This window comes from Hyla sarda, chromosome 5 (assembly GCF_029499605.1).
Source record: "Hyla sarda isolate aHylSar1 chromosome 5, aHylSar1.hap1, whole genome shotgun sequence".
Lineage (NCBI taxonomy): Eukaryota > Metazoa > Chordata > Amphibia > Anura > Hylidae > Hyla > Hyla sarda.
Genome location: NC_079193.1, coordinates 3,613,482 through 3,626,310, shown reverse-complemented (window position 1 = coordinate 3,626,310; position 12,829 = coordinate 3,613,482). Strand labels below are relative to the sequence as shown.

The 12,829-nt window shown below is 45.4% G+C and overlaps 1 protein-coding gene across 1 annotated transcript in view; it reads left to right on the top strand.

The window, feature by feature from the left end:
• The window catches only part of PTH1R (parathyroid hormone 1 receptor), a 294,531-nt gene that overhangs the window by 261,561 nt on the left and 20,141 nt on the right, over positions 1-12,829 (top strand). The window contains exon 8 of the mRNA XM_056518705.1: positions 11,220-11,314. Within this exon, the coding sequence (XP_056374680.1) occupies positions 11,220-11,314 (95 nt within the window). The remainder of the gene's footprint in view (positions 1-11,219; positions 11,315-12,829) is intronic.

Below are 12,829 nucleotides of genomic sequence, written 5' to 3'. Positions count from 1 at the left end.
ATTAGTCTACAACAGTGTTTCCCAACCATTGTTCCTCCAGCTTTTGCAAAATTACAACTCCCAGAATGCTTGGACAACCTTTGGCTTTCCGGGCATGCTGGGAGTTTTAGTTTTGCAACAGCTAAAGGAACACTGGTTGGGAAACACTGTTTTAGACTAATATACAATGTTACTAAACTAGTAACACGGGAACGCCGAAACTGTGTATCAAATAGTGCACACAAAACATGAAATCATTGTAAATCCATATGCTTTATTAGATACAAAAAGTTAAAAATATACATAGAAAAGTGCAGAATACATAAAAAGGGCACTGAATCACCATGGAAGGGTAAGTATGAGTCATAAAGCAGAAAAGTATATAAATAACAGGCAATGTGGGTAGTAAATGCAAGGAAACCTTAGTATGGGACTGTGACAAATATAAGTCAATAAAGAAAAGGACAGAGCCCCATACCTAATAATGGGGGTAGGTAGGTATGGTCTGGCATTCTTGATTAGGTATGGGGCTCTGTCCTTTTCTTTATTGACTTATATTTGTCACAGTCCCATACTAAGGTTTCCTTGCATTTACTACCCACATTGCCTGTTATTTATATACTTTTCTGCTTTATGACTCATACTTACCCTTCCATGGTGATTCAGTGCCCTTTTTATGTATTCTGCACTTTTCTATGTATATTTTTAACTTTTTGTATCTAATAAAGCATATGGATTTACAATGATTTCATGTTTTGTGTGCACTATTTGATACACAGTTTCGGCGTTCCCATTTAGTTGGTGCACTCCCACCTGCTTGTTATAGTAGGTTGGTTTCTCTCTTTCCTTTTTTTGGTGTTAAACTAGTAACACGTAGACTTGTATTGTACCTGTCTATGATTAAGCACTATGAGTAAACATCCACAGTGCAGGAAGAAAATCTGAACCCTGCATTGATAACTAATAAAGTGTGATCTGATTGTTCTCTTTATTAATTATAGACACATACAATGTCAGGGTTCGTTCACACGGCCGTCTGTCCCCATTACCCCCCCCCCCCCACCCCACCCCCCCGTTTAGGTTCCGTTGTTGCTACTTGTAAACGGATTACAAACAGTTGTAAATAATCTCATTCATGTCAATGGGATTTTTTTAATAATCCCTTCACATCCATTTGCACCCGCCTGTGCTAATTTCCATTTTTTTTTTTTTTATGGATCTTGTTTTGGTTTATTAACTGAGCAATAACGAATACAAACGGATAACATCCAATTGCTTCCGTTATTGTCTTTTTTTCTAAAGCCTCACTGAACTAATAACACAGACAGATGTACTTTTCATGTCTTTTCTTGGGTACACTAAGTAAACATCCACAGGGCAGGGAGAAAATCTAAACCCTGTATTGATAACTAAAAAAAGGAGATCTGATTGATTCTGACATGATTATAGACCAATGTTTCCCAACCAATATTCCTCCAGCTTTTGCAAAACTACAACTTCCAGCACAACTATAACTCCCAGCATGACATGCTGGGAGTTGTAATTTTGCAACAGCTGGAGGCACACTGGTTGGGAAAAACTTTTATAGACAAATACAATGTAACTGAACTAATAACACAGAGAGTTGTACCCTTCATGTCTTTTATTGAGCACAACGAGTAAACATCCACAGTGCAGGGAGAATAACAAATGATCTGATTGTTCTCTGTCGTGAATATAGACAACAACAATGTAACTGATCTAATAGCAGAGAGATTTGTAGTTTTCCTGACTATTATTGAGCACATAGTGTCAGTGGCGTAACTATAGGGGGTGTAGAGGTAGCAGTCAGACTGGGGCCCTGGTGCTTAAGAGGGCCCACAGACACCTCAGCCCTAAAAGAAAACACCAGTATAATAAATGGCACACAGTAGACATGGGGCCCTGTTAAAGATTTTGCGTTGGGGCCCCAAAACTACAAGCTAAACCTCTGTATTGAGTAAACATTCACAGTGCAGGGAGAAAATGTGAACCCTTCATTGCATGCTAATAATACAGTACAATGTAACTAAATCTGGCTTTATGCTCTATTTTTTGCAATTTCCCTGACGTTTCTTCTCATAACCTGACAAGAATGGAATGAGATTCTGTTCTGTGACATCAGAGATGTGTTCTGTGACATCAGAGATGTGTTCTGTGACATCAGAGATGTGTTCTGTGACATCAGAGATTCTGTTCTATGACATCAGAGATGTGTTCTGTGACATCAGAGATGTGTTCTGTGACATCAGAGATGTGTTCTGTGACATCAGAGATGTGTTCTGTGACATCAGAGATTCTGTTCTGTGACATCAGAGATCTGTTCTGTGACTTCAGAGATGTGTTCTGTGACATCAGAGCTTCTGTTCTGTGACATCAGAGATCTGTTCTGTGACATCAGAGATGTGTTCTATGACATCAGAGATGTGTTCTGTGACATCAGAGATGTGTTCTGTGACATCAGAGATTCTGTTCTGTGACATCAGAGATTCTGTTCTGTGACATCAGAGATTCTGTTCTGTGACATCAGAGATGTGTTCTGTGACATCAGAGATGTGTTCTATGACATCAGAGATCTGTTCTGTGACATCAGAGATGTGTTCTATGACATCAGAGATCTGTTCTGTGACATCAGAGATGTGTTCTGTGACATCAGAGATGTGTTCTGTGACATCAGAGATGTGTTCTGTGACATCAGAGATCTGTTCTGTGACATCAGAGATGTGTTCTGTGACATCAGAGATTCTGTTCTGTGACATCAGAGATGTGTTCTGTGACATCGGAGATTCTGTTCTGTGACATCAGAGATGTGTTCTGTGACATCAGAGATGTGTTCTGTGACATCAGAGATTCTGTTCTGTGACATAAGAGATGTGTTCTATGACATCAGAGATCTGTTCTGTGACATCAGAGATGTATTTTTCCATTCAATGAATCTGTGAGAGTCATTTTATAGGTTCTGTAAGTGTCACAGAGCAATGTTCATCACATCTTTAGGTATATAATAGTAACAATAGTAATGATAATATAATAGTAATAATATAATAGTAATAATAATAAAATAGTAATAATAATATAATAGTATAGTAATAATAAAATAGTAATAATAAAATAGTAATAATAGTAATAATATAATAGTAATACTAATATAATAGTATAGTAATAATATAATAGTAATAATATAATAGTAATAATAAAATAGTAATAATAGTAATAATATAATAGTAATAATAATATAATAGTATAATAGTAATAATATAATAGTATAATAGTAATAATATAATAGTAATAATAATATAATAGTAATAGTAATAATAAAATAGTAATAATAGTAATAATATAATAGTAATAATAATACAATAGTAATAATATAATAGTATAATAGTAATAATAGTAATAATATAATAGTATAATAGTAATAATAGTAATAATAATATAATAGTAATAATAATATAATAGTAATAATAATATAATAGTATAATAGTAATAATAATACCATAGTAATAATATAATAGTATAATAGTAATAATAAAATAGTAATAATAATATAATAGTATAATAGTAATAATAATACAATAGTAATAATATAATAGTATAATAGTAATAATATAATAGTATAATAGTAATAATATAATAGTATAATAGTAATAATAGTAATAATATAATAGTATAATAGTAATAATAGTAATAATAATATAATAGTAATAATAATATAATAGTAATAATAATATAATAGTAATAATAATATAATAGTATAATAGTAATAATAATACCATAGTAATAATATAATAGTATAATAGTAATAATAAAATAGTAATAATAATATAATAGTATAATAGTAATAATATAATAGTATAATAGTAATAATAATATAATAGTATAATAGTAATAATAATACCATAGTAATAATATAATAGTATAATAGTAATAATATAATAGTATAATAGTAATAATAATATAATATTAATAATATAATAGTATAATAGTAATAAGAATATAATAAAAGACACAGTGATAAAGATAAACCAATAACAGTGAGGGGTACCGGACAATATTCTGGCAGTCAGGTGGTCTGTCTCCCTCCAGGCCTGAGTTCAGGACCTGATTCAGACCCCGCTCCATCTCACAGAACATTTCAGATTCTGCAGAACATTTCATCCGGAGAGATTATAGATTTCTCCTCGACATTTATAAAGAAAAAAAGAAAACATAGAAAATCGTTGTTATCATCTCGTAACGTTTCTTCTGCTTCTGTCGAGGGAAATTAAACCTCCAATATTTTCAGACTTTTTGACCTTTTTGTGCCAGATTTTTGGACGTACATTACTGTGAAATGAGTTTGTTCTGTTTCCTGAACTGACTGAGCACCGGAATGTTCGGCTGGAAAAAATAATAATAATAATAATAATATTAATAATAGGGGGAGGAGGACAGAGGAGTCTGGAGGAGTAGGACAGAGGAGACTGGGGGAGGAGGACAGAGGAGACTGGGGGAGTAGGACAGAGGAGTCTGGGGGAAGAGGACAGAGGAGTCTGGGGGAGGAGGACAGAGGAGACTGGGGGAGGAGGACAGAGGAGTCTGGAGGAGGAGAACAGAGGAGTCTGGGGGAGGAGGACAGAGTAGTCTGGGGGAGGAGGACAGAGGAGTCTGGAGGAGGAGGACAGAGGAGTCTGGAGGAGGAGGACAGAGGAGTCTGGGGGAGGAGGACAGAGGAGACTGGGGGAGGAGGACAGAGGAGTCTGGGGGAGGAGGACAGAGGAGTCTGGGGGAGGAGGACAGAGGAGTCTGGGGGAGTAGGACAGAGGAGTCTGGGGGAAGAGGACAGAGGAGTCTGGGGGAGGAGGACAGAGGAGACTGGGGGAGGAGGACAGAGGAGTCTGGAGGAGGAGAACAGAGGAGTCTGGGGGAGGAGGACAGAGTAGTCTGGGGGAGGAGGACAGAGGAGTCTGGAGGAGGAGGACAGAGGAGTCTGGAGGAGGAGGACAGAGGAGTCTGGGGGAGGAGGACAGAGGAGACTGGGGGAGGAGGACAGAGGAGTCTGGGGGAGGAGGACAGAGGAGTCTGGGGGAGGAGGACAGAGGAGTCTGGGGGAGGAGGACAGAGGAGACTGGAGGAGGAGGACAGAGGAGTCTGGAGGAGGAGGACAGAGGAGTCTGGAGGAGGAGGACAGAGGAGACTGGGGGAGGAGGACAGAGGAGACTGGGGGAGTAGGACAGAGGAGTCTGGGGGAAGAGGACAGAGGAGTCTGGGGGAGGAGGACAGAGGAGACTGGGGGAGGAGGACAGAGGAGTCTGGAGGAGGAGAACAGAGGAGTCTGGGGGAGGAGGACAGAGTAGTCTGGGGGAGGAGGACAGAGGAGACTGGGGGAGGAGGACAGAGGAGACTGGGGGAGTAGGACAGAGGAGTCTGGGGGAAGAGGACAGAGGAGTCTGGGGGAGGAGGACAGAGGAGACTGGGGGAGGAGGACAGAGGAGTCTGGAGGAGGAGAACAGAGGAGTCTGGGGGAGGAGGACAGAGTAGTCTGGGGGAGGAGGACAGAGGAGTCTGGAGGAGGAGGACAGAGGAGTCTGGAGGAGGAGGACAGAGGAGTCTGGGGGAGGAGGACAGAGGAGACTGGGGGAGGAGGACAGAGGAGTCTGGGGGAGGAGGACAGAGGAGTCTGGGGGAGGAGGACAGAGGAGTCTGGGGGAGGAGGACAGAGGAGACTGGAGGAGGAGGACAGAGGAGTCTGGAGGAGGAGGACAGAGGAGTCTGGAGGAGGAGGACAGAGGAGACTGGGGGTGGAGGACAGAGGAGTCTGGAGGAGGAGGACAGAGGAGTCTGGAGGAGGAGGACAGAGGAGACTGGAGGAGGAGGATAGAGGAGACTGGAGGAGGACAGATGAGTCTGGGGGAGGAGGATAGAGGAGTCTGGAGGAGGAGGATAGAGGAGACTGGAGGAGGAGGATAGAGGAGACTGGAGGAGGAGGATAGAGGAGACTGGAGGAGGAGGACACAGGAGACTGGGGGAGGAGGACAGAGGAGACTGGAGGAGGAGGATAGAGGAGACTGGAGGAGGAGGACAGAGGAGTCTGGGGGAGGAGGACAGAGGAGTCTGGGGGAGGAGGACAGAGGAGTCTGGAGGAGGAGGACAGAGGAGTCTGGAGGAGGAGGACAGAGGAATCTGGAGGAGGAGGACAGAGGAGACTGGAGGAGGAGGACAGAGGAGTCTGGAGGAGGAGGATAGAGGAGTCTGGAGGAGGAGGATAGAGGGGTCTGGAAGAGGAGGACAGAGGGGTCTTGAAGAGGAGGACAGAGGGGTCTGGAGGAGGAGGAGGACAGAGGAGTCTGGAGGAGGAGGACAGAGGATCCTGGAGAAGGAAAACAGAGGGGTCTGGAGGAGGAGGACAGAGGAGTCTGGAGGAGGAGGACAGAGGAGTCTGGAGAAGGAAAACAGAGGAGTCTGGAGGAGGAGGACAGAGGAGTCTGGAGAAGGAAAACAGAGGAGTCTGTAGGAGGAGGACAGAGGAGTCTGGAGGAGGAGGACAGAGGAGTCTGGAGGAGGAGGACAGAGGAGTCTGGAGGAGGAGGACAGAGGAGTCTGGGGGAGGAGGACAGAGGGGTCTGGGGGAGGAGGACAGAGGAGTCTGGGGGAGGAGGACAGAGGAGTCTGGAGGAGGAGAACAGAGGAGACTGGAGGAGGAGGACAGAGGACTCTGGAGGAGGAGGATAGAGGAGTCTGGAGGAGGAGGATAGAGGGGTCTGGAAGAGGAGGACAGAGGGGTCTGGAAGAGGAGGAAAGAGGGGTCTGGAGGAGGAGGACAGAGGAGTCTGGAGGGGGAGGACAGAGGAGTCTGGAGAAGGAAAACAGAGGGGTCTGGAGGAGGAGGACAGAGGAGTCTGGAGGAGGGGGACAGAGGAGTCTGGAGAAGGAAAACAGAGGGGTCTGGAGGAGGAGGACAGAGGAGTGTGGAGGAGGAGGACAGAGGAATCTGTAGGAGGAGGACAGAGGAGTCTGGGGGAGGAGGACAGAGGAGTGTGGAGGAGGAGGACAGAGGAGTCTGGAGGAGGAGGACAGAGGAGTCTGGGGGAGGACAGAGGAGTCTGGAGGAGGAGGACAGAGGAGTGTGGAGGAGGAGGACAGAGGAGTCTGGAGGAGGAGGACAGAGGAGTGTGGAGGAGGAGGACAGAGGAGTGTGGAGGAGGAGGACAGAGGAGTGTGGAGGAGGAGGACAGAGGAGTCTGGAGGAGGAGGACAGAGGAGTGTGGAGGAGGAGGACAGAGGAGTCTGGAGGAGGAGGAGGACAGAGGAGTCTGGAGGAGGAGGAGGACAGAGGAGTGTGGAGGAGGAGGAGGACAGAGGAGTGTGGAGGAGGAGGAGGACAGAGGAGTCTGGAGGAGGAGGACAGAGGAGTCTGGAGGAGGAGGAGGACAGAGGAGTGTGGAGGACAGAGAAGTCTGGAGGAGAAGGACAGAGGAGTCTGGAGGAGGAGGAGGACAGAGGAGTGTGGAGGACAGAGAAGTCTGGAGGAGGAGGACAGAGGAGTCTGGAGGAGGAGCTTGTAGTCATCTTTCCCAATCTCTAATCAGTCTGAATTCTCTACTAGTGATGAGCGGCCGGGGCCATATTCGGATTTGCGATATTTCGCAAATATATAGATGAATATTCGTCCCATATTCACGAATTTCGCTTATTCGTTATATTCGCATATTCACGTATTTGAGGAAGAAAACAGTGAGGGGGGGAGGGGGCATCTTTCCTATTGGTTGCTCGGGATGTTGTTGATAACCTCTGACAAGTGTATTTGCATCATTCTAATTGGCCACAAGTGAAAATAAGTAATATGCGCATATGCGGAAAAAAGTGAATATTCGTAATTTCGAATATATAGCGAATATATTCGCAATATGCGTGAATTTGCGATATTCGCGATAAAAATTTGAAATGCGAATATTCGCGCCCAACACTATTCTCTACTCGAATCTTCCAATATATAAGGGACCTGATGACATAAACCAATCCTTCTGCTCGGTGTGGCCCATTAGAGCGTCACATATAGTGTTCAGCGCCAATATTTCAAATGATAATTTTTACCGCGAATATCGGCACTTCACAATTTTGCAAATATTTAGAATATAGTGATATATATTCGTAATGATGAATATTAGAGATGAGCGAACTTACAGTAAATTCAATTCGTCATAAACTTCTCGGCTCGGCGGTTGCTGATTTTTCCTGCATAAATTAGTTCAGCTTTCCGGTGCTCCGGTGGGCTGGAAAAGGTGGATACAGTCCTAGAAAAGAGTCTCCCAGGACTGTATCCACCTTTTCCAGCCCACCGGAGCACCTGAAAGCTGAACTAATTTATGCAGGAAAAGTCATCAACTGCTGAGCCGAGAAGTTCATGACGAATCGAATTTACTGTAAGTTCACTCATCTCTAATGAATATATATGTTTGTTTTTTTTATAATGCAAATTTATGCAAATATTTATGTGAATATCAGCACTTCCAGACTGGATATAGCAGGAAATGTCCTCAGTGATAAATATCCCACAAGTCACTGACTCCATGTTCTAGAACGTTCATATATGTCAGACATTGGGGGGTTCAGTATAGACGACTCCCAGGTCAGTCCCACCTGGTATAATATCCATCAGAGGCAACAGTCTCCATTGCCCTCTGATCCTGAGTATTGTCCTCATTGGCCTCTGATCCTGAGTATTGTCCTCATTGGCCTCTGATCCTGAGTATTGTCCTCATTGGCCTCTGATCCTGAGTATTGTCCTCATTGGCCTCTGATCCTGAGTATTGTCCTCGTTGGCCTCTGATCCTGAGTATTGTCCTCATTGGCCTCTGATCCTGAGTATTGTCCTCATTGACCTCTGATCCTGAGTATTGTCCTCATTGGCCTCTGATCCTGAGTATTGTCCTCATTGGCCTCTGATTCTGAGTATTGTCCTCATTGGCCTCTGATCCTGAGTATTGGCCTCTGATCCTGAGTATTGTCCTCATTGGCCTCTGATTCTGAGTATTGTCCTCATTGGCCTCTGATCCTGAGTATTGTCCTCATTGACCTCTGATCCTGAGTATTGTCCTCATTGGCCTCTGATCCTGAGTATTGTCCTCATTGGCCTCTGATTCTGAGTATTGTCCTCATTGGCCTCTGATCCTGAGTATTGGCCTCTGATCCTGAGTATTGTCCTCATTGGCCTCTGATTCTGAGTATTGTCCTCATTGGCCTCTGATCCTGAGTATTGTCCTTATTGACCTCTGATCCTGAGTATTGTCCTCATTGGCCTCTGATCCTGAGTATTGTCCTCATTGGCCTCTGATCCTGAGTATTGTCCTCATTGGCCTCTGATTCTGAGTATTGTCCTCATTGGCCTCTGATCCTGAGTATTGTCCTTATTGACCTCTGATCCTGAGTATTGTCCTCATTGGCCTCTGATCCTGAGTATTGTCCTCATTGGCCTCTGATCCTGAGTATTGTGCTCATTGGCCTCTGATCCTGAGTATTGTCCTCATTGGCCTCTGATCCTGAGTATTGTCCTCATTGGCCTCTGATCCTGAGTATTGTCCTCATTGGCCTCTGATCCTGAGTATTGTCCTCATTGGCCTCTGATCCTGAGTATTGTCCTCATTGGCCTCTGATCCTGAGTATTGTCCTCATTGGCCTCTGATCCTGAGTATTGTCCTCATTGGCCTCTGATCCTGAATATTGTCCTCATTGGCCTCTGATCCTGAGTATTGTCCTCATTGGCCTCTGATCCTGAATATTGTCCTCATTGGCCTCTGATCCTGAGTATTGTCCTCATTGGCCTCTGATCCTGAGTATTGTCCTCATTGGCCTCTGATCCTGAGTATTGTCCTCATTGGCCTCTGATCCTGAGTATTGTGCTCATTGGCCTCTGATCCTGAGTATTGTCCTTATTGACCCCCGATCCTGAGTATTGTCCTTATTGACCCCCGATCCTGAGTATTGTCCTTATTGGCCTCTGATCCTGAGTATTGTCCTCATTGGCCTCTGATCCTGAGTATTGTCCTCATTGGCCTCTGATCCTGAGTATTGTCCTCATTGGCCTCTGATCCTGAGTATTGTCCTCATTGGCCTCTGATCCTGAATATTGTCCTCATTGGCCTCTGATCCTGAGTATTGTGCTCATTGGCCTCTGATCCTGAGTATTGTCCTTATTGAGCTCCGATCCTGAGTATTGTCCTCATTGGCCTCTGATCCTGAGTATTGTCCTCATTGGCCTCTGATCCTGAGTATTGTCCTCATTGGCCTCTGATCCTGAGTATTGTCCTCATTGGCCTCTGATCCTGAGTATTGTCCTCATTGGCCTCTGATCCTGAGTATTGTCCTCATTGGCCTCTGATCCTGAGTATTGTCCTCATTGACCTCTGATCCTGAGTATTGTCCTTATTGACCTCTGATCCTGAGTATTGTCCTCATTGGCCTCTGATCCTGAGTATTGTCCTCATTGGCCTCTGATCCTGAGTATTGTCCGCATTGGCCTCTGATCCTGAGTATTGTCCTCATTGGCCTCTGATCCTGAGTATTGTGCTCATTGGCCTCTGATCCTGAGTATTGTCCTTATTGAGCTCCGATCCTGAGTATTGTCCTCATTGGCCTCTGATCCTGAGTATTGTCCTCATTGGCCTCTGATCCTGAGTATTGTCCTCATTGGCCTCTGATCCTGAGTATTGTCCTCATTGGCCTCTGATCCTGAGTATTGTCCTCATTGGCCTCTGATTCTGAGTATTGTCCTTATTGACCTCTGATCCTGAGTATTGTCCTCATTGGCCTCTGATCCTGAGTATTGTCCTCATTGGCCTCTGATCCTGAGTATAGTCCTCATTGGCCTCTGATCCTGAGTATTGTCCTCATTGGCCTCTGATCCTGAGTATTGTCCTCATTGGCCTCTGATCCTGAGTATTGTCCTCATTGGCCTCTGATCCTGAGTATAGTCCTCATTGGCCTCTGATCCTGAGTATAGTCCTCATTGGCCTCTGATCCTGAGTATTGTCCTCATTGGCCTCTGATCCTGAGTATTGTCCTCATTGGCCTCTGATCCTGAGTATTGTCCTCATTGGCCTCTGATCCTGAGTATTGTCCTCATTGGCCTCTGATCCTGAGTATTGTCCTCATTGACCTCTGATCCTGAGTATTGTCTCCACAGATATCATTTACCAGTTTGTTTGAATTGCTTTTGATTCAACTTTTTCTCTTTTTCTTTTCAGGCAAATTTTTTTCTTTTTATTAATATTGTTCGAGTTTTAGCAACCAAACTGCGAGAGACGAACGCGGGGCGGTGTGATGCGCGGCAGCAGTACAGGTGAGCACTAGAACTATGTGACCCTGTTGGGTACTTGTCACACCTCCTGTTACCCATGTAGTTGGTCGATGAGCGTCCGGTGATCTCTGGACCATCATGTAGAGCGCCCGGTGATCTCTGGACCATCATGTAGAGTGCCCGGTGATCACTGGACCATCATGTAGACTGCCCGATGATCACTGGACCAACATGTAGACCCCCCGGTGATCACTGGACCATCATGTAGAGCACCCAGTGATCACTGGACCAACATGTAGACCGCCCGATGATCACTGGACCAACATGTAGACCCCCCGGTGATCACTGGACCATCATGTAGAGCACCCAGTGATCACTGGACCATCATGTAGAGCACCCGATGATCACTGGACCAACATGTAGACCCCCCGGTGATCACTGAACCATCATGTAGAGCACCCAGTGATCACTGGACCAACATGTAGACTGCCCGATGATCTCTGGACCAACATGTAGACCGCCCGATGATCACTGGACCATCATGTGGAGCACCCAGTGATCACTGGACCAACATGTAGACCGCCCGATGATCACTGGACCATCATGTAGACCACCCGGTGATAACTGGACCATCATGTAGAGTGCCCGATGATCACTGGACTATCATGTAGAGCGCCCCGTGATCACTGGACCATCATGTAGACCGCCCGGTGATCACTGGACCATCATGTAGACCGTCCGGTGATTACTGGACCATCATGTAGACCACCCGATGATCACTGGACTATCCTGTAGAGCGCCCGGTGATCACTGGACCATCATGTAGACCACCTGGTGATCTCTGGACCATCATGTAGAGCACCCAGTGATCACTGGACCAACATGTAGACCGCCCGGTGATCACTGGACCATCATGTAGACCGCCCGGTGATCACTGGACCATCATGTAGACCGCCCGGTGATCACTGGACCATCATGTAGAGCGCCCTGTGATCACTGGACCATCATGTAGACCGCCCGGTGATCACTGGACCATCATGTAGACCGTCCGGTGATTACTGGACCATTATGTAGAGCGTCCGGTGATTACTGGACCATCATGTAGACCGTCCGGTGATCACTGGACTATCATGTAGAGCGGCCGGTGATTACTGGACCATCATGTAGACCACCCGGTGATCACTGGACCATCATGTAGACCGTCCGGTGATTACTGGACCAACATGTAGACCGTCCGGTGATTACTGGACCATCATGTAGAGCGCTCCCGGTGATTACTGGACCATCAATGTAGACCACCCGGTGATCACTGGACCATCATGTAGGACCGCCCGGTGATTACTGGACCATGTGTGGTAGAGTCGACTCCAACAATGAGAAGGACCCAGAGAACGCTCTCATCACTGGGGTCTACAGGGGTCTCCATGTAACCGGGAGACAAGGAACTGAAAGCTCCCTCCTTGTATTTGCCGGGGGTCCTCCTGGTGTTATGTATGGCAGCCCTGGTACATGGGAGGGTGAGGATGCCCAGACTATTGGCTGAATAGAATTAACCAT